This window comes from Myxocyprinus asiaticus, chromosome 30 (genome assembly GCF_019703515.2).
Source record: "Myxocyprinus asiaticus isolate MX2 ecotype Aquarium Trade chromosome 30, UBuf_Myxa_2, whole genome shotgun sequence".
Lineage (NCBI taxonomy): Eukaryota > Metazoa > Chordata > Actinopteri > Cypriniformes > Catostomidae > Myxocyprinus > Myxocyprinus asiaticus.
Genome location: NC_059373.1, coordinates 6,044,011 through 6,067,221, shown reverse-complemented (window position 1 = coordinate 6,067,221; position 23,211 = coordinate 6,044,011). Strand labels below are relative to the sequence as shown.

Genomic DNA, 23,211 nt, shown 5'->3' with positions numbered 1-23,211 from the left:
CAGGTTTCTGTGACACACAAGGCAGCAGAGTTTGAAAAGTCCTTGTTTGTACAGGTGAGGAGATGTAGTTCGTCCGTTTTGTTAGGAAGAGAGCGGAGATTCACTAGATGAATACTCGGCAGCGCTGTTCGAAAGCCATGCCGACGGAGCTTGACCAGCGGGCTGGCTCGCATCCCTTGCCTGCGTCTCTTGAACAGCACAGCTGCCTCTGACTAAAATGTCCAGCAAAGCGTCCGAATAGTCAAAAACTGGGAAAAGATTGTCTGGTATATGCTGCCGAATGTTCAGCAGTTCGTCCCTGGTAAAACTTATTGGAAAAAGATTACTAAGCACAGGACGAACAAACAAAAACAACAAAAGAATAGGAGTGCTCCACACAGAGGCGGTGACATCTTGATGATCCATCTTGAAATCACATATTAAATGGAGTCAATGAAATGAGCAAAATTTCAGTTTCATACAGCAGTTCATTACATTGTTGTTACTGTTCTGCAAATAAGTACATTGTCTGAAAGATTCAGGTCATTTTAATTTGCATAACACTTTTGACAACACATCGATTCAAAGGCAGCTTTACAGAAAATGATGCTGTAATGTCTATATGTCTTAAAGTCCTCATTGAACAGATAAAATGAAAAATGTGATTAAATCATGTACAAGTCATGTCACCAAGGGTGTAGATTTCGTTTGAATATTGGGATTAAGTGCTGTATTATTTGAGTGAACTGTGTAGATGCTGGTGGGCAGTATTATATAGAATATATATTATAGCATACTACAGGTTCAGCTGTACCTTACTGAAGATTTTACATTTATGCATTTGGCAGACACTTTTATCCAAAGGGACTTACAGTGCCCTTATTACAGGGACAATCCCCCTGGAGCAACCTGGAGTTAAGTGCCTTGCTCAAGGACACAATGGAAATAATAAAAGGAAAGAAAGAAAAAAGAAAGAAGGAAATAATAAAGCTGTTAAATATTAACAGTTGAGTCTAAAACTATTTGTTATTTGACATATATGTTTGGTTTTTCTTAAATCCGTGCTTAGTTTTAACGCTTAATCGGGTCAAATGTCTATGATATGGGTTAGCCTGGAGCTTATTCTGTTTACACAGAGCTAACTGTGCTAGTTTGTTTGGGTAAACGCTGCCTCGTGTTACCACCACTATGACGTCAAATGACGACGACCTGCTTTGAGTTTCAATTGGCTACGACGACGAGGGGCGGGGCCAACGACACAAACCCGGAAACGAGAATAACAATAACATGAAAACAAATGATTTGCAGTGTGCACAGGTTCCATACACCATCATTTAAAAAAAAAAAAAAACTTTTACAGGAAATTTGTCACGACGCAATCATCAACATAAATGCTGTGTTCATTTCCCCAGCACACAAAGCAAACTAACTTTCAGTGTAATAAATAATACTTTGAATTCGGCTTTAATTAATTCATTCACCTGTTCTTGAAAGATAGAAAAGAACTTTAGGGGAAAGATTGGTAATATGACAACTAAGAAGCTGCGAACATTTAATTAAAATGTTTATTATTTATTCGAACATATCTAGTACATATCCCGCTCTATTTCTGTTAATACTATATTTCTACACACATACTGTTAGCTTTAAAGCATACAGATTTACTCAAGACCAGACACGTGGTTATGAAGGGATACATTTGCGATATATTGGCCAAATGGTGTAGTAGTTGACATTTAAGGGCAAATGGGGAAACTGTCTCTTGGGGTGAGGGGAGGGGAGTGATCGGCTTGATTTGTTCATACTTCTACCACTGGGCCACTTCTGTATCTTCGCCGTCTGCATACGCGATGAAATGAACCGAAAACACGACATGAGCTCCACGGAAACATTTGCGACCCTTTAATAACCAGACGCGCATTATTTCCACTCCGGTTTACCGAGTCGGTGGAGTTTATCGTTATACCGTTCGGGATGGGTAAGGAGGTGAACGGCGTCTCTCGGAGTCGCTTTGAGGCGAGTAGCCCCTGTTTATTTTCACATTGACATGTCGATGTAAATAATCGACACGGCATATCTTGCGTCTTTTATTCCTAAACGTCTTAAATAATGGAGGATTATAACTGTTGTGGCATTAGAAGAGGCCGGGCTTCCGCAATCATTTGAGTTGGCTGTTTTGATCACTTGTCAATATATAAAACACACTCATTCAGCTGGTAATGCAATAGTTGTATGCTTTTTGTCGCAGTATTTGTGTTGCCAAGTCTACTTTGTGCCGGCTTGTATAAAACCAAGACTGCCAAGCGGAAAGAAAAAAAGCCTAGTAAGCACAAAAGCTACTCTAATTTACGCGCGTTTATTTAACGCGAAGCAACAGTCGACTCCGATGCACGCTTCGAGAATCGTCAGATTTGGTAGATGGATTTAATGCATTGAACTGAGATTATAGCAGAAGTTGAGACGGATCATGGTGGTAGGCCCGCAGGCTGGAGTGAAAAACACCCAGCCAAAACAAAAGCTGGATGTACACACGGGCTTTTACGCGTAAAAAACACAACCACATCACAATTCATCAAAACAGAGACTAGTTAGGCACATTTACGCTTACATTTGCTTTGTTTATCTTCTTTAAGACGTAAGATCAAGCCGTGTTTGTACAAGTTGTAACTGTGTTTACTTAGTCTGCGTCTCAAAACTTAATGAGTTGCCTACCTAGACAGCGTTTTTGGGGGGCACCATAGGCACGTGTTGCTGTCTAGGCAGGCGGCACGGTAGGTTTGAAAACACAGTCATAATCTTGAAACCCGTGGTAACGTTGATGCATTCTCTAATATCTGGGATTCACGACTTTAGCTACTCTTAAAGGTTTGGTTTGAATATAATTGAAAAGTCTATATACTACAAGGTACAAAAAATGACCATGTTTCTGCAATAAAACTGATATTAGCTACAACTTCTGGAAAAAGTTGACACAGATTCTATAAGGTTCTCATATATATTTTCAAGAATATCCCATTTTAATTTATTATGATTTTACGGTATAATTGTTGCAACTATTGTATTTGGGTGGAAACTATGATTACCATAGTCATTTCTGTAATTGCTGTCTCAGTATTTCTTCTGCAATCTATATCAATGGCATGAATGCACACGCTGAGTTTGAACTGTATTTATATAACAATGCAGTACTTCTTAAAGGGATAGTTCCCCCCAAAAATCATTTACTCACCCTCATGCCATCCCAGATGTGTATGACTTACTTTCTTCTGTTGAACACAAATGAAGGTTTTTAGAAGAATATTTCTGCTCTTTAGGTCCATATTCAATGCAAGTGAATGGTGGCCAGAACTTTGAATCTCCAAAAATCACATAAAGCCAGCATAAAAGTAATCCATAAGACTCCGGTGGTTAAATCCATATCTTTAGAAACGAAAAGGTAGTTGTGGGTGTGAAACAGATCAACATTTAATTTCTTTTTTTACTATAAATCTCCACCTTTGACCAGCTCTGACCAGTAGGTAGCGATATGCACGAAGGATGCAAATCACCAAAAAAACAAAAGAAGAACAATGTGGCAGTGAAAGTGGTGTTGATCTGTTTTTCACCCACACCTATCATATCGCTTAAGATGACATGGATTTAACCACTGGAGTTTTATTGATTACTTTTATTTTGCCTTTATGTGATTTTTTTGAGAGTCACAGTTCTGTCCACCATTCACTTGCATTGTATGGATCTACACAGCTGAGATATTCATCTAAAAATCTTCGTTTGTGTTCTGCAGAAGAAAGAGTCATTAACATCTGGGATGGTACGAAGGTGAGTAAATAATGAGAGAATTTACATTTTTGGGTGAACTATCCTTTTAAGAAGCACTGCATTGTTAACAGCCAAGGCCTGTTTTTTATTGTTTTTATTTGAGACATAGTAACTGTCTTTACAGTGTTCAAGTGAGCACAGACGACTGAATTAACTTGAGCGTTATCATTACAAATAACTAACTAACAATGGTGTCATAAAATAATACGGATATTAGTCCTATAAAGGGGTATTGGCTGCAGAACCGATTTACTGTATGTTTCTCTGATTAAGTAGATGTATAATTTTGCCATGTTGCCTTTTGAACTGCCCGGTATATTAATTTGCAATCCTGTTCAGATTTTCTTGCATTCTCGACATTTGGCTCAATTGGCTCATTGCTATTGTAGATTACAAATTGTAACCAAGATATTCTGAAGACAGTTCCGTGTTAAAAGGTGAAGAGGGATTTCCAGCTCAGTACACTTCATTTAGTCCTAAAATTAATAATAATTAATTAATAATTCCTTACATTTTTATAGTGCTTTTCTAGGCACTCAAAGTGCTTTACATAGTATAGGGGAAATCTCCTCAACCACCACCAGTGTGCAGCATCCACCTGGATGATGCAATGGCAGCCATATTGCGCCAGTACGCTCACCACACACCAGATATTGGTGGAGATGAGAGAGTGGAGTGATAGAGCCAATTAATAGATGGGGATTATTAGGAGGCCATGATTGAGAAGGGCCAATGGGGGGAATTTGGTCCGGACACCGGGGTTACACCCCTACTCTTTACGAGAAGTGTCCTGGGATTTTTAATGACTGCAGAGAGTCAGAACCTCGGTTTAATGTCTCATCCGAAAGATGTAGAGTACGGCTTGTAATAAACCCAACTGCAAAACCAAAATATTCTATTTAAACTCAAGCTTACTGTAAAAAAATGTCCGTTATTTTAACGGTAAAATAATTAAAAAAATTTAATTGGTGTGAAACCGTTAATGGGTAGTTACCGTAAAATTTACAGTAAAAAATGATAATATGTTTAACAAGACAATACATTTAACTTTATGGTAAAATGTTGTTTTTTAGATGTGAAAGTATGAAATTACCATATAATTAATAGTAGTAATGTACAATATGTTTAACAAGAAAATACATGTACTTTTTACAGAAAACTATTGTTAAAATTATGGGGAAAAAACAATAATCAGGCGTTCCCCTTTCATAATAGTTATTTTTCTTATTTTTAATATCAGTTATGTACACTGGGGTGTTCTGTGTTATATTGTCTGTAGTTTAGTTAATGTTTATTGCATTTGTTTAGTTTCACATCTGATATCTTGATGGTGTTTTGTGTTTGTGTGAGTAACACTTCGCTCGTTGTCTTTACATGTGTATGAATTATTGCTCCTGGAAATGTCACTCTTGATGAACTTTTAGTCATCATGTGACCTTTTGTAGTTACTATGGTGAATAACAATACATTTTAAAGTGAAAAGCAGACTTTTATAGTTCCAGAAGCTTAGTATATCAAGTTTATATCATTTAATAAACAGTAGTGAACCGTAAATATACAGGCATCAAAATTACATCCCGTAAAGCCTGAAACATGGTCACCGTATGTTTTACAGTAAATTTCTGGCAACCACAGCTGCTGGTATTTTACTGTAAATTAAACATATTTTTGTTTACAGATAGTCTGCCTTTGTTACTGTGGAAATGCAGTTGTTTATATGTCAGATAAGAGAGTGTAGAGTTGATGAAGGTTTCTAGGCCAATCAGAAAGCATGAAATTGTGTTGCATTACAACTGTGTTGTACCTAATATGATAGATGAGATGAGAAGTGTCATTCACTAGAACTGGAGTCAATAGTGGCTAACTGTGTGGTGAAAATGGTGCAAAGTTAGAAATAGATATGTAGAAAAAAACATGCAAAAATGCATTTCAACAGTTTTTAAGCCAAAACAGTCAGGGGAAAGGTCAGGTAAATAAGTAATCTAACCCTTGACCTAGAAAAAATAAAAAAGCACTGAATTTGAAATTGGGTTACACAGTGTTACTAACCATACCTAAAAAATGCACACACACACACACACACACACACACACACACATACAGAAATGTATCCAGATGTTTGACTTTTGAGTTTGTTTGTAATTCTTATTAGACTTACATTAATGTGATACAGTAATGAAAATAATCTTGCATGGAAACAATGTTTTAAATATTTTAAATCAGCATACATGAAAGACAGTATAATATATGCAATGATGTATAAATAATTTAAAATGTAGATAAAAGGATTTTTTTCACATTACAGTAATGACAATTTTGGTCGTAAATGTGCTTACTTTGAAAATGAAAATAATTTCACAATGCAAAAAATCTTAATGGTACATTTTATCTTTTGATATTTAAATAATAGATTATGAAATATTTCACAGACATTTTGTGGGCAGGCTATGTAAACATATAACCATATAAGAAGCACTTCATGATATAACATGAAAGCCAGCCAGTGAGATAGAGACTTTAGGGTGAACCAGAAACAAGTGATGAAAGGAACAGTTCACCCAAAAATTAAAATTCTCTCATCATTTACTCACCCTCATGCCATCCCAGATGTGTATGACTTTCTTTCTTCTGCAGAACACAAATTATGATTTTTAGAAGAATATATCAGCTCTGTTGGTCCTCACAATGCAGGTGAAAGGGTGCCAAAATTGTAACACTCCAAAAAGCACAAAAAGGCATCACAAAAGTCATGCATAAGACTGATTTGATAGGTGTGGGTGAGAAACAGGTCAATATTTAAGTCCATTGTTGCTAGAAATTCTTCTCCCTGCCCAGTAGGGGGTGTATGCATCAAGAATGTGAATCACCAAAAACACAAGAAGAAGAATGTGAAAGTTAAAGTGGAGATTGACTGGGTAAGGAGGTGAATTTATAGTAAAAATTGACTAAAATATTGATCTGTTTCTCACCCACACCTATCAGATAGCTTCTGAAGACTGATTTAACCACTGGAGTCTTATGGATTACTTTTATGCTCCTTTATGTAATTTTTGTAGCTTCAAAATTTTGGCACCCATTCACCTGCATTGTATGGGCCAAAAGAGCTGAGAAATTCTTCTAAAAATCTTCCTGTGTGTTCTGCTGAAGACAGAAAGTCATACACATCCGGGATGGCACGAGGGTGAGTAAATGATGAGAGAATTTTCATTTATGGGCGAACTATCCCTTTAATCATTCCTGGTTGGTAACAGTCTGCAGCCAGGCAGCTCATGGCTTATCCTTAAACAAACAAACAAAAAACAGATCCATAGAGAATTGAGAGGTGAAAAGAAAGAACAACAATAGAAACTGGTAAGTCCATAAAAGCTGTAAGCTGTAAACTGTTTGGTTGTTGCTCTCGGCTGATTTGGTGTTTCAAGTTTCAAAGGCAAATAAGAGGCCTACAAGGCTAGAATTACAAAAAAAGTTTGGTATTAAATAGAGCGAATATGAGCAGGGCTACTGGTAAAAAAAAAAAGGGAACGAGTTGTTTTTTCTGTTTTGTACGTAGTAATCTAGAACTTTAAAAGTAAAATCAGTAGTTATACCTTTCTGAAAAATAACTAGGCTCAAAAAATAGAGGAATATTGTAACAGTTCTTAGGATGGGGTGCAAGGAGCAAACAGGAGACAGCAAAATGAAACTCAAACAGGTAATTTATTATAACACAAGATTTGCGTTTCAGCACTGCACTCTAACAAGTCTCTCTCCTCACTGGCATCCGGCTTGCTCTTAAAACCGTCTCCACTCTCACTGCAATGACAAACAGCTGTTAGAGACAATCATTGCCAGGTGATGATCCTTACCGTTCTCATCTCTTGATCTCGCTCTCCATTCACAAGCTGGCGCTCAACCACACCCCACAACCACAAATAGTTCTAGAAAAAAAGAAAATTCTGTCATCATTTACTCCTCATGTTGTTCCAAACTCACATGACTGTCTTTCTGGAACACAAAGAAGTTTAGCTAAATGTCTAGGCTGCTCTTTGCCTTACAATCAAAGTGAACGAGTCGAATACTAGGACTGTCAAGCCCTAAAATAACAAAAAAGCAGTATAAAAGAGATTTATTATATTCTATATATAGAATACAAGTGCAGATGAGAATTTTCATAACTTACATTTTGGCTTTTTCCTCAGACAAATCTATTGTCTTCAATAGACTTGGAATATAGCACATGTGTCATAGGAACTACATTTATGGTACTTTTGTGATGCTTTAATGTAATTTTTGGAGCTTGACAGTCCCAGTACCCATTCAGTGTCATTGTATGGAGAATAGCAACCTGGTGTTCCATGGAAGAAATAAAGTAATTTAGGTTTTGAATGTCATTAGAGTGAGTAAATGATGAAAGATATTAATAATATTATTATTTTGGTAAACTAACCCTTCAGTTGCACTTATGGAACAAAAGATTGCTGGTATCAAATTATTGTTCAGATATAAAAAATATGAATCAGGAAATTGGTGGTTTTGTACAAACAAATAGACAGAGGTAGGACTGGCAGAAACAGTTTTGTGTGTTCACTACTATTCTTGAATATAAAGTAGTCACTTCCTAATAAAAGGAATATCCAGTCCTGTCTGAATTATTTAGGAGCACAATTTGTATCTCTTGTTACCACATGGAAAAAAGGCTATGTGGTTTGATGAGAACAAAATAAGCAAGCTTTTGGTGTTGTTTATTCTGAATGTTTGGCACAAAGCCAACATACTCTTAAGAGCCCAGGTCACACAGTCAAGTCAGTGTTAGGCTTTGGAGCAGTTTGCCACCGGGAGAATAATCCACCTTCCAAAAATGCAGAACTTGGAATGGAAATTCACTCTTCAGGATATGTGTAATTTTTCGATGTTAAATACTTCCTCTTATCCCAGCTACAAGGGGGCATATCAAAGAATATTGTTATTGATATTTAAATTTTGAATCCTTAATACACATTTCTCTCTGTCCTCAGATGTTCTCCAATAATGATGAAGCTGTTATCAACAAGAAGCTGCCAAAGGAGCTGTTGTTACGGTTGGTGTGAACTCTTTCACATTTATTTTCCTAGTTTTCCAAGTTTTTGAACAGACAGAAGAATTTGATTGATGTTTTGATTGTTGATCGATGTCTTGTCCTTTTCTTCCCCTAGAATTTTCTCATTCCTTGATGTAGTAACACTTTGCCGCTGTGCACAAGTCTCACGAGTAAGTACAATTATTCTTGATGCTTTAAGACTGGTGTTTTGAGGCACATTAAAGGGTTCACCCAAAAATCGGAAATTCTGTCATTATTTACTCACCCTCACGTTGTTCCAAACCCGTATGATGTTCTTTCTTCTGTGGAACACAAAAGGAGAATTTTTGAAGAATACCCTGGCCACTTTTTTTCCATATGTTAAAAGTGAATGAGAAATGGGGCAGCCAAACTCCAAAATAATAAAAAGCACCATAAAAGTATCATAAAAGTGATATATTTGAATCAGTGTTGTGTGGTGGACTTCTGAACTGAGGAGGCAGAGTGCCATTTCAGGGTTCAGGCTTTTTTTAGTCCAATGTAAATTCATATTTCAGTTCCATTTGACATTTACATAGTTTTCAGGTTAAACCATTCAGAAATCTGATATATAACAATATACTATGTAAAACACATATGTTCATGTATGGTTTTTACTGATATAAAAAGAAACATACTGGCATATACATGCAACATACTGCAATACAACAATATGTCTGTTTTCATATACTGTATATAACTTATATTTTATATATATATATATATATATATATATATATATATATATATATATATATATATATATACACACACTGATCAACCACAACATTAAAACCACCTGCTTAATATTGTGTATGTCCCCCTCGTGCCGCCAAAATAGCACCAACCCGCATTTTAGAATAGCATTCTGAGATACTATACTTCTCACCACAGTTGTACAGAGGAGTTATCTGAGATACTGTAGACTTTGTCAGTTCGAACCAGTCTGGCCATTCTCTGTTGACCTCTCTCATCAACAAGGCATTTTCGTCCACAGAACTGCCGCTCACTGGATGTTTTTTTTTGTTTTTGGCACCATTCTGAATAAATTCTAGAGACTGTTGTGTGTGAAAATCCCAGGAGATCAGCAGTTACAGAAATACTCAAACCAGCCCATCTGGCACCAACAATCATCCATGCGATTATCTAATCAGCCAGTCGTGTGGCAGCAGTGAAGTGCATGAAATCATGCAGAGACGGGTCAGGAGCTTCAGTTAATGTTCACATCAACCATCAGAATGGGAAATAAATTTGATCTCAGTGATTTGGAGCATGGCATGATTGTTGGTGCCAGATGGGCTGGTTTGAGTATTTCTGTAACTGCTGATCTCCTGGGATTTTCACTTGTACATTTGTGGTGAGAAGATTAGTATCTCAGAATGCTATTCTGAGATGTGGATTGGTGCTGTTTTGGCAGCACGAGGAGGACCTACACAATATTATTATTATTAGATTTTTTTTTTAGTGTCTGATTAACCAGTTATCAGACTTTTCCACCATGCACCTTAATTATCAATATCCGCAAAATCAAAAAATGATCGATCTCTAGGGTCATGGCCGTATGCCAGATTTCTGCATGAGAAGGCACATGAAAAAATACCTTTTTTATCTTACACTGTCAATAAGCATACAATAATCATATTTTTGTATGTTTATATTAACAGTCTATATTAAATCAAGTCAGATCAAAGACTCATCAAGTTTATGTGTTTTATTATAATTATTATTTTTACATCTCTTTAAAAAGAATACCTACAAGAATCATTCCGGTCCCCAAAAAACTCAAAATCACATGACTAAATGACAACTGAACTGTTGCTCTCACGTCTGTGGTCATGAAGCCATTTGAGAGACTGGTTTTGGCCTACCTGAAGGACATCACTGGACCCCTGCTAGACCCCCTTCAGTTTGCTTACCGAGCAAACAGGTCCATGGATGATGCTGTCAAAATGGGACTGCATTATATCCTGCAACACCTTGACAGACCTGGGACTTATGCAAGGATCCTATTTGTGGACTTCAGTTCAGCCTTCAATACCATCATGCCTGATCTTCTCTCAACCAAACTGACCCAGCTCTTTGTGCCCACCCCAATCTCTCGATGGATCACCAGCTTTCTGACAGATAGGCAGCAGCTAGTGAGACTGGGGAAACTCACATCTGGGACCCTCAATATTAGCACTGGTGCTCCTCAGGGATGTGTTCCCTCTCCACTGCTCTTCTCCCTGTACATGAATGACTGCACTGCAAAAGACCCCACTGTCAAGCTCCTGAAGTTTGCAGATGACACCACTGTCATCGGCCTCATCTGCAACGGTGACGAGTCTGCATACAGAGAGCTGAACTTGCTCAAAACAGTGGAGATGATAGTGGACTTCAGGAGAAATCCCCCCGAACCCCCACCACCATCCTGAACAGCACTGTGGCAACAGTGGAGTCATTCAGGTTCCTGGGCTCTACCATCTCTCAGGACCTGAAGAAGGACATCCACATTGACTCCATTGTGAAGAAGGCTCAGCAGAGGTTGTACTTCTTTTGCCAGCTGAGGAAGTTCAACTTGCCACAGGAGCTACTGACACAGTTCTACTCGGCCGTTATTGAGTCTGTCCTGTGTACATCTATAACTGTCTGGTTTGGTTCAGCCACTAAATCAGACAGATGGAAACTACAATGGACAGTCAGGACTGCTGAGAGGATTATTGGTGCCCCCTGCCCACCCTCCAAGACCTGTACATCTCCAGAGTGAGGAAACGTGCAGGTAGAATCACTCTGGACCCCACACCCCCTGCCCACTCCCTCTTTGAACTGTTGCCAGGACGTCCAGGCACAAGAACAGTTTCTACCCTCAGGCCATTTTCTACATGAACAATTAAACTGCCTCAGGACTCCCCCATAGTGCAATAATGTAAATAAATATCTCATTATCATATGTAAATTCATCCAGATTTAATTCAATAACTACATGTATTATCATAACCTTGCACATACATTACCACTTGCACAAGTACATATGCCACTCTATGTTATATGTCATATTATTTGTATGTCTAGTTATACTCTTACCTTGTTTTATATTCTGTGTCTCACTGTAATGTTCACTGTAATGCACTTGTTTCTCCTATCACAAAAAAAATCCTTGTGTATGCGAGAACACTTGGCAATAAAGCTCATTCTGATTCTGATACAGCAACAAGCATATTTCATGTATCTTTTATTTGTTCGCTTATAATTTTTTTAGAGTTACCTTATTTTTGGATCATTGGTTATCCAATCAGTAAACATTGCAGGTGTCATGATAACACAGAGCTGTACCTTTAAGAATGAGTGCTCACTGGAATCCGCTTCACTCTCAGACCATTTTAGGTTTTAAGACATTTTAAGTTCATTTTGATTTGGACGTGACTATAAGTGGTGATGCTTGAGTCGGTTAGTTGTTTACTCTGCAAATAGTCTGTCCACTTTCATCAGTTCATCCCATGCAAAGCGATCTGCGGGGACTGAGCTGAACGTAAATTTTTTTTTAATGTCTTTATCTCTCACTCTTTCTGATTTTTTCTCAGTCATGGAACGTGTTAGCTCTGGATGGCAGTAACTGGCAGCGTATCGACCTCTTCGACTTCCAAAGAGACATTGAGGTTGGGAAAGGAGAATTTGTTCACAAGCAATTATATCACAAAGACTTCTAGGCATTTTAATCATTACTTGGCACAAAAATGGGTCTGGAATCTTTAAAATCCATTCATTTACAGGGCCGTGTGGTGGAAAATATCTCAAAACGTTGTGGAGGCTTCCTGAGGAAGTTAAGTCTCAGAGGGTGCCTTGGAGTTGGAGACAGTGCGCTCAGGTGAGAGTGTTTGTGAAACCTTTTTGAAAACACTCATTGTCAAGCCAACATACTGTTATTCTTCAAACTTTGTTTAGGGTTTTTTCAAAACCCCTAAGCCAAAACCAGAATTTCTAACACTAACTCCTCCTACAGCTTTAAAGCTACATCCACCAAACTTGGAACAGATCTTCAGACTGTTCTAACTTAGTGTTCTTTTTTTAATTTTTAATAATAAAAAAAAGAAATTCTTCCCAATTTGGAATGCCCAATTCCCAATGTGCTCTTAAGTCCTCGTGGTGGCAGAGTGACTTGCCTCAATCGGGGTGGCGGAGGACAGTCAATCCATGCATCTTATCACGTGGCTCGTTGAGCGCGTTACCGCGGAGACATAGCGTGAAGCCTCCACATGCGCTATTCTCCGCGGTATCCACGCACTAATCACCATGCGCCCCACTGAGAGCGAGAACCACATGTGGACCATGAGGAGGTTACCCCATGTGACTCTACCCTCCCTAGCAACTGGGCCAATTTGGTTGCTTGGGAGACCTGGCTGGAGTCACTCAGCACACCCTGGATTCAAACACGCGACTCAAGGGGTAGTAGTCTAACTTAGTGTTCTATGTCTTTTCTGACTGTTCGGACTTGCTGTTTTTGCACAGCAGATGATAAAAAATCTGACACTCGCACAGGTTCATATGAAGACAGCATTTGATCTGCTTTAAGTTGCTCTCTCTCTCTTTCTATCTGACGGTTTATCTGACTGTCAATGTGACAGTCTGTCTGACTATCTGGCTAGCTAGCTAGCAATTTGTCTTACTGTAATATCTGTATAGCCATCAAACTTTCAGACAAGGCTTTGTCTAGCCAACATCAACTTTTCTCTTGACAAATTTTACTTATCTTGTTATTTTTGCAATTGGCGCAGAAATTATACACTTCACCTTTAAAGCAGTCTGATTTGGATTTATTATATCTGTCACAGAACGTTTGCCCAAAACTGCAGAAATATTGAGCTGCTCAGTCTCAATGGTTGCACCAAGATCACTGACAGGTAGGTGAACGTGTGTGCGACTTTATGACTGTGGTTGTGAAAGCATCTTTTTGATGTTTTGAAAGTATTGTGTTGATGCATTGAACTTATGTCTGTCTTTTTGCAGTACGTGTAACAGCTTGAGTAAATTTTGTCCCAAATTGAAGCACTTGGATCTCGCCTCCTGCACTTCAATCACCAACCTGTCTCTCAAAGCGCTGAGGTCAGAGGTCACAGACATGCATAACGGGAGAAGTTGGGCACATGTTTATTAAGCAAAATGCCTCCCTTAGAGCTAAATCACTATCTCTTTTATTTTAGTGAAGGCTGTCCTTTACTAGAACAGTTGAACATCTCATGGTGTGACCAGGTGACCAAAGACGGCATACAAGCACTTGTGAGATGTTGTCCAGGACTCAAAGGCCTTTTTCTCAAAGGCTGCACACAGGTAATCTCCAAGCCTTGATCACTTTACCTAATTTTGCTGTAAACCCGCACTTATGACCAGCTCTACATGAGCGACCAGTCACTTTTAAAAAAAAATGTTTGTTCGTTGGCTTGAGGAAGTAAAGTAAGCAGTAGTAAAGTGAAGATTCAATGCCATAAACATCAAAACATTTGTCAAATCGAGCAATTAGTTGTTTCCTGGTGAATTAAATCCTGTGCACCTTGCCTACCAGAAATTGCTTAAAGGGATAGTTCATCCAGATATGAAAATTCTGTCATTATTCTCTCACACTCATGTTGCTTTAAACGAGAATGCTGTTATTGTTTCTGTGGAACATAAAAAATAATTTTAAATCATCTTCACTCAGCTCTTTCCCATACAACGACAGTTGATAGTGACCACATTTAAGCGTCAAAGAAGACCCCATTAAAGCATTATTAAAGTAGTACATATGCTATTGTACGGCTTTAATTTAAAGCACACAAGTCCAAATTGTATGGTGCATTTTGTGATGTTTTTGGGAGTTTCATGGGGAAAAATATAGCCTAACATGAGGGCGAGAAACTAATGAAAGAATTTGCATTTTTGGTTGAACAATGAAACTTTTTGGGTTGCTTTAAAGCCAGCGAAACAGACTGAAGTCTTGAGAAAGCTTTAATGTCATAAAAACATTATTCTTGAGTTTTGTATGACAAATTGCTTGATCTGTTCCTCATTTGAAAGTCGCCTTAGATAAAAGTGTTGGTCTGCTAAATGACTAAATGTAAATGTAAAAAACACATTATCTGTCATTCTTTTATGTTTTCTTTTTAGTTGGAAGATGAAGCACTCAAGCATATTGGAGCACATTGTCCAGAGCTGGTCACACTCAATTTGCAGACGTGTTCCGTAAGACACAAACACTCTCACGTTCTCTCACAGTCACGGCACATGAGAATCCTTGTTACTCAGTTTTACATTTAATATCTATAGAAAGACATATTTCATAATGTGCACAGGGGTGGGTTTGAATATTTCCAATGGATGTGTATTTGATTTTGGAATGTCTCTCTGTGTGAATTGAGTAGCAGATCACAGATGAAGGTCTTATAACCATCTGTCGTGGGTGTCATCGGTTGCAGTCTTTGTGTGTGTCCGGCTGTGCAAACATCACAGACGCAATTCTCAATGCCTTGGGCCAAAACTGCCCCCGCCTCAGGTACATTTGTCATAAACACATCAATTAGCCCCCAAGCACACATGATGAAAAAGTCTTTTAAACTTTGGATCAGTGATTGATTGTCTCTCTCTCTCTCTATCAGAATATTAGAGGTGGCACGCTGCTCTCAGCTTACAGATGTAGGTTTCACCTCATTAGCACGGGTGAGTGAACGTCCCAACAAACACATCTCAGCTTAAAGGGATAGTTCACCCAAAAATGTTAATTCTCTCATCATTTACTTACCCTTATGCCATCCAAGATGTGTATGACTTTCTTTCTTCTGCAGAACAAAATGAAGATTTTAGAAGAATATCTCAACTCAATGCAAGTCAACAGGGTTCAAAACATTGAAGCTTAAAAAAAGCACATAAAGGAAGCATAAAAGTAATCCATACGACTCCAGTGGTTAAATCCATGTCTTCTTAAGCAATATGATAGGTGCGGGTGAGAAACAGATCAATATGTAAGTCCTTTTTTTGTTGTTGCTATAAATCTCCATTTTCACTTTCACATGCTTATTTTGTATTTGGCGATTCACATTCTTTGTGCATTTCACCACCTACTCGGCGGGGAGGAGAATTTATAGTAAAAAAGGACTTAAATATTGATCTGTTTCTTACCCACAGCTATCATATTGCTTAAGAAGACATGGATTTAACCACTGGAGTCATATGGATTACTTTTATGCTGCCTTTATGTGCTTTTTATAAGCTTCAATGTTTTGAACCCTGTTGACTTGCATTCTGTGGACCTACAGAGCTAAGATATTCTTGTAAAAATCTTTGTTTGTGTTCAGCAGAAGAAAGTAAGTCATACATATATGAGATGGTATGAGAGTGAGTAAATATTATTTACACATCTTCATGTTGTTCCAAACCCATATGACTTTCTGTCTTCTGCGAAACACAAAAAGAGATATTTTAAAAATGTTGTGATCGCTGATTTCCAAACGATAGTAGTTTATTGTGACTAATTTTAACGCTCAAAAGTGTCATACAAAGAGTCCATGCAAATTGTGCATCATATTTCAAAACTTCTGAAGGCATATGATCACTTTGTGATGAACAGAACAACATTTAAGTCGTTATTCACTCTGAATAGACTGAATGTTCTTCCATTTGTGCTGATCATCCAGTGCTTTTTATCTCCTATTGTTTCCTCTTGCTTTTTTCCAGAACTGTCATGAGTTAGAAAAGATGGATTTGGAAGAGTGTGTACAGGTGAGTCAGAATGTGTTGGCAGTTTGGGATATATTGAAATAAAAACAGCATTTACGGTCATTCGCACTCAAAATAAATAAATAAAATAATTTTTACGATTTACACATTTCAATTTCATAAAACAAATTCCATCAAGTTCAATTAAGTATTCAAATTAAATAAAAATAAAAAAAATAAAAAAAATAAATAAAGAAAACTTAAATATTTTAAGTTTTATTAATTTAATTTAATTAAAAATTGCACAATTTAATGGAATTTTGTTATGAATTTTAAATGTGTAAACTAGCCCACAAAATCTGTTATTTTCTTGCTAGTAATTAAATACCAGTAAACATTGATTAAAGGTGCATTCAGTAACTTTTGTCTTTGTGTCGTCTTAGACTTGGACACCTAGTGGTTTGGATGCAGCATCATCCAAACACCATAGTTTTCAGTTACACCATTGTAGAAATGTAGTATTCACAGTCAGCCATGATTACTTTAATCAATGAGTGAAAATTTGACAAAAGTGTCAAATAACAGGACGATTACTGAGATTAAGCGAGTAGTATTCTGCTGGTCATGTGATTATAATAACATGGCCGCCCCCCATGTGTGGACCCTCTCCATGTAAAACAAAACAGCTTTTATAAGGTTACTGATATGACTGGAGTCTTCATTTTAATGTGAGTGCTCATGATTTCCTCCATATATTGCATAATTACAAGTCATGTCTTTAGGAGTTCAACTTTTTTAATGAAGAATAAATTACTGAATGCACCTTTAAATAATCGTGAACATATGGTGATTGGCAGTTAGTTGGTTTTAAGTTGATATAGTTTACTTGCTGATATTTTCTCATGTGTACTTGTTTAGCAATTATGCCACATGTAGTAAGCATCAACATTTATTTTGGAAAAAAAAAAAAATTCTTCCATCTTCAGAAAATGACAGCAATGATATGATATATTATCACACCAGACCTTCAGTAGAGTAGTATAGCCTAACTAGGAAAAATATGCATTCACTTTAAATCATTTCGCTTACCTTCCTCTCTAGAATCTCACTCAAAAATAATCCATCACTTTCGTTGTAGATTACAGATGGAACGCTCATCCAGTTATCTGTTCACTGCCCTCGACTGCAGGTTCTGGTAAGGGTTACAGAAATAAAGTATGATATACTTACATTGTATATGTCTTACATTTTTTAAAAATGATTTCATGCACTTGGAAATTATACTAATCGTTTAAAAAATGTCAAAGGTCTAGTCTAGGTCGCAACCACTTTTTTTTTTTTGTAGTTATGGATGTTTTTATGTAATTCAATGAGAAAAATCTTTTGTTGTGTGATGTGTTTTAGAGTCTGTCTCACTGTGAGTTGATCACTGATGATGGCATCAGGCAGCTGGGCAGTGGACCCTGTGCTCATGACCGACTGGAGGTGATCGAGCTGGATAACTGTCCGCTCATTACAGATGCGTCATTAGAACATTTGAAAACCTGTCACAGCCTGGATCGCATCGAACTCTACGATTGTCAACAGATCACACGCGCTGGTATTAAACGCTTGAGGGTGAGTTGTGTTATGCATATAAATTTCAATAAATGAAGTTTAGTTTGACAATCTTGAGAACGATGGTGAAAACATACTTCAATATTAACCCAAACATTTAAATGTGACAAATATTTAAGAGAACATTTAATCTGAATTGTGCACACAATATCATATTTAAAGGTTATTACTAAAATAAAACATTTTAGGTATATAGATTTAGGAAGTATTTGCAGTGCTTTATATGGTCCAAGAAGACACTAACGTTTCAGTCCCAGGGGACCTTCTTCAAGGTAAGACGAACACTAAAGAAGGTCCACTGGGACCAAAACGTGTCTTCTTTTAATATTAAGCACGGAGCACTTTGATCTGGCACATTTGCACTTATGAGCCAATAAAGAAGAACATTAGCTGCATCCGAAGTTGCGTACTTTCAGAGTATGTTCTGAATTTGATGGACGCTTTTGTCTGCCAGTAAAAAAAGTACATTTTTAGGTGTGCAGGTGAGTAGGATAAAAAGATTCAAGGAATGCTTTATCCAGTAATGTGGGCATTGTCCTGTGACTCGAATACAGTATATGATGTAATAACAACAACCGTGAAGATATTCTACTCTGGTTATGTTAAAGCATCATTTAAGCACAAGGAACAACTTTCTTGGTATATTTATATCACTTAAAAAGAGCTAAATAAATCCAGCATTTGAGCATGACATCTCTTTTGATGATTATGGGATAGTCGATGCACGCTTCACAATTTTGCCAGAAATAGTATTAATACTGAGGATTCGGACATATTACTCCTTTGGCATACTGTTTTTGCCATACTATATAGCAGGGAAGTATGATATTCAGGCGCATCCAAAATATAACTCCTTTTTCACCATAAACCATGACATCAGCACTCTCCTTGGCGACCATGATTTCAAGCTCGATTACACTTCCTATAGCGCCATCTAGCGCTCTGCTTATGCGTCAAGCGCAAGGAAGTGTAATCGAGCCTGAAATCATGATCGTGTCAAGAGAATGCAATGGCAAGATATTCAATGTAAAAAAGTTATATTTTGGTTTGTTCTCACCTAAAATCGATTAGATCGCTTAAGAAGATATTGATTAAACCACTGGAGTCTTATGGATTACTTTTACACTGCCTTCATGTGCTTTTTGGAGCTTCAAAGTTTTGGACCCTTTTATTGCTTCTAAAAATCAGTGAGTGAGTCATGCATATCTGGGATTGCATGAGGGTGAGCAAATGATGAGACAATGTTCATTTTTGGGTCAACTATTCCTTTAATTTGAGTGACTGAACCTTTCAGATATTAAGAATTCAGACAGTATTAGTATAGGTTATAGATATTAGGGGCGTAAACAATTTGATATTCTTTACTAAACCATTTGATTTGATTCGTCTAATCTGAAATTTGATGTGAGCATAATATACTGTTATTCATAATTATTTAAAAAATATATACTGAAGAAACAAATGTAACTGGGGGGAGAATGTACACTTTTTAGCAGTGGATATTTAATGAGCAGGTTTTTCAATGTCCAGTAAAATGATGTTATATACAAACTGTGCTCAAACGAGACACAAACTTGCTGCAATCAAATGAACTTTTATTTTACATATTATTTACTCAAAACTCACAAAATGTTAGCTGTTCTCTAAGGTGTCTGTAGATTTTAGAATTGACACAAGGTGGAGCTAAAACTTCTTTTTAATCGGCCAAGCAGACATACTTATCAACTTATTCCATTATCAAAATGGCCATATGTGATCAGATTAATTGGCCTGGCAAATATAAATCAGTCTATCACTAGACCTTGCCATGGAAAATTTGGGTTGGTTATTCACTGTGCAGGATTACTGTAATGTTAAGATGGTATTTAAGTATTTATATCTTTATACAGTGCAGCATTATTTTTCTTGTTGAGTACCAATGAACTTCACCTTATAAACATAATCTAAGATCCTTAATAATTTCATTACCTAACATCCTGAAATATAGAGTTATTTTTCCAAAAATATTTTCTGTTTTTCTCTGTAGACTCATTTACCCAACATTAAAGTTCACGCCTACTTTGCACCCGTGACTCCGCCTCCATCGGTGGGCGGGAGCCGGCAGAGATTCTGCCACTGCTGCATCCTTCTATGATGTAAAAACAGACTGTGCATCTTGACCTCTCACCCCCGATCTACCTAGAGCACATGTTGGTGGTCCCTGGTCAGATCTGCTGTGAGGGACGGCGACCCTCTCTCGAGCTTTAATCAACACTACAGCCCCTTCAGTGGCTTTATATGAGACTCTTATAGGGTAATTTAAGTGGACAATGTTGGGGAGTGTGCTACTTTGTACATTGAAAACAGTTTGAGGAGCAGAGCATGGGGTCTTTATGAATATTGTGGCCAAGCAATAGGACGTTGTGGTTACACAGCAACTATTCCTCCCTGTTATTGGATAGACTATCAGAATTGGATTCAAGATCAAGGTAAAACCAGATGACGATATCACAAGGGACCCAGGTCATGGAGGGTCATGCCAGTGATCTTATATGCCCGTACACAAACATACAGTAACAGCTGTCTTTAACCTGTCAACCCAACTTTGGACATGTATGGACACACATACACTACCAATCAAAGGTTTGGACACTGAGTCATTCTTTACTAATACTGTTTTACACATTTAAGAATAATGGTAAAGTCATCAAAACTATGGAAAAACACAAATGGAAGTATTGGAGTTAAGAAGTGACCAAAGATGTTAAACAAATTGAAGCTTTGTAATATTTTAGCTTCTTGATTGAAGGAGTTCCCACGTGTGCTGGACACTCGCTGGCTTCTTTTCCTGGCTCCACTATTCACTCCAACTCATCCATTTCAAAAAGTTTTTTTTTTCCATTTTAGTTTTGTAAGGAAATTTATACACTTTATATTTGTCTGCAAAACTGATTTCAAGCATTTAATCATAAGCTTTTAGATGAAAAGAGTTGTAAGCTCATAAAAAACTTGAAAAGATTCAAGTGTGTCCAGACCTTTTGCTGATAGTGTACAAACATCTCTCGCATACACACAGACTCTCTCTTTGTTTCACTCTCAGTGGCTTTGTTGAACTTAGAGCAGAAACTGAATATTTAAAGCATGATACTCTTCCAAGTTTTTTTAAATTTTTGTTTGTTTTTTATTATTACCTGAATGTCTCTTTGGAAGAGGTCAGGGCTACAGATGGCCAGTTTAGACATGGTGTTCAGGATCTTGGCTGCTAAGACAAAGATTGCAGGTTCAGTCTCCATGTCTGTGTGAGTTGCTATTTTACTATTATGCAGGAGAGACTCTCAAAACCTGTCAAGAACATGTCTGGGTCATATTTCAGTCTAAAAACCCAAAGAAAAAAAAAATATTTTGCTTTTTTATGGCAAAATGTATGAGGATGAAGCATCTTTTTAGGACTATATATATATATATATATATATATATATATACACACACCGATCAGCCACAACATTAAAACCAAAACCAAAAAACATCTAGTGAGCGGCAGTTCTGTGGATGGAAATGCCTTGTTGATGAGTGAGGTCAACAGAGGATGGCCAGATTGGTTTGAACTGACAAAGTCTACAGTAACTCAGATAACCACTCTGTACAATTGTGGTGAGAAGAATATCATCTCAATGCTATTCAGAGATGCGGGTTGGTGCTGTTTTGGTGGCACAAGGGGAACCTACACAATATTAGGCAGGTGGTTTTAATTTTGTGGCTGATCTAAATGGCGGCCAAAAGTTTGGAATAATGTACAGATTTTGCTCTTATGGAAAGAAATTGGTACTTTTATTCACCAAAGTGGCATTCAACTGATCACAGCGTATAGTCAGGACATTAATAACGTGAAAAATTACTATTACAATTTGAACATAACTTAAACTACTTCAAAGAGTTCTCATCAAAAAAATCTTCCATGTACAGCTATGACAGCTTTGCAGATTCTTGGCATCCTAGCTGCCAGTTTGTCCAGATACTCAGGTGACATTTCACCCCACACTTCCTGTAGCACTTGCCATAGATGTGGCTGTCTTGTCGGGCACTTCTCACGCACATTACAGTCTAGCTGATCCACAAAAGCTCAATGGGGTTAAGATCCATAACACTCTTTTCCAATTATCTGTTGTCCAATGTCTGTTTCTTTGCCCACTCTAACCTTTTCTTTTTTTTTCGGTTTCAAAAGTGGCTTTTTCTTTGCAATTTTTCCCATAAGGCCTGCACCCCTGAGTCTTCTCTTTACTGTTGAACATGAAACTGGTGTTGAGCGGGTAGAATTCAATGAAGCTGTCAGCTGAGGACATGTGAGGTGTCTATTTCTCAAACTAGAGACTCTGATGTACTTATCCTCTTGTTTAGTTGTACATCTGGCCTTCCACATCTCTTTCTGTTCTTGTTAGAGCCAGTTGTCCTTTGTCTTTGAAGACTGTAGTGTACACCTTTGTATGAAATCTTCAGTTTTTTGGCAATTTCAAGCATTGTATAGCCTTCATTCCTCAAAACAATGATTGACTGACAAGTTTCTAGAGAAAGCTGTTTCTTTTTTGCCATTTTTGACCAAATATTGACCTTAAGACATGCCAGTCTATTGCATACTGTGGCAGCTCAAAAACAAACACAAAGACAATGTTAAGCTTCATTTAATGAACCAAATAGCTTTCAGCTGTGTTTGATATAATGGCAAGTGATTTTCTAGTACCAAATTAGCAATTTAGCATGATTACTCGAGGATAAGGTGTTGGAGTGATGGCTGCTGGAAATGGGGTCTGTCTAGATTTGATCAAAAATGACTTTTTTCAAATAGTGATGGTGCTGTTTTTTACATCAGTAATGTCCTGAATATACTTTGTGATCAGTTGAATGCCACTTTGGTGAATTAAAGTACCAAAATCCTTGGTATATATATATATATAATATATATATATATATATATATATATATATATATATATATATATATATATATATATATATATATATTGCATTTTGACTTAAAAAAAGATATATTATTTAAATTGTAAAGTATTTCTACATCATGTTAGTATT

The 23,211-nt window shown here is 37.2% G+C and overlaps 1 protein-coding gene across 2 annotated transcripts; it reads left to right on the top strand.

The window, feature by feature from the left end:
* The first annotated feature begins 1,759 nt into the window (after positions 1 to 1,759).
* LOC127420980 (F-box/LRR-repeat protein 20) lies at positions 1,760 to 23,057 on the top strand. 2 transcript variants are annotated; one of them, XM_051663650.1, is made up of 15 exons: positions 1,760 to 1,995; positions 8,793 to 8,854; positions 8,970 to 9,024; positions 12,433 to 12,507; positions 12,622 to 12,716; positions 13,681 to 13,749; positions 13,856 to 13,951; positions 14,050 to 14,176; positions 14,990 to 15,064; positions 15,244 to 15,374; positions 15,478 to 15,538; positions 16,553 to 16,597; positions 17,673 to 17,729; positions 17,939 to 18,151; positions 20,178 to 23,057. In XM_051663650.1, the coding sequence occupies exons 1-15, from the start codon at positions 1,954 to 1,956 to the stop codon at positions 20,283 to 20,285; spliced, it is 1,311 nt and encodes a 436-aa protein (XP_051519610.1). In that variant the 5' UTR covers positions 1,760 to 1,953; the 3' UTR covers positions 20,286 to 23,057. The 2 variants fall into 2 exon arrangements, with proteins under 2 accessions (XP_051519610.1, XP_051519612.1); XM_051663652.1 differs by lacking the exon at positions 1,760 to 1,995 and adding an exon at positions 6,976 to 8,675.
* Positions 23,058 to 23,211: the final 154 nt, after the last annotated feature.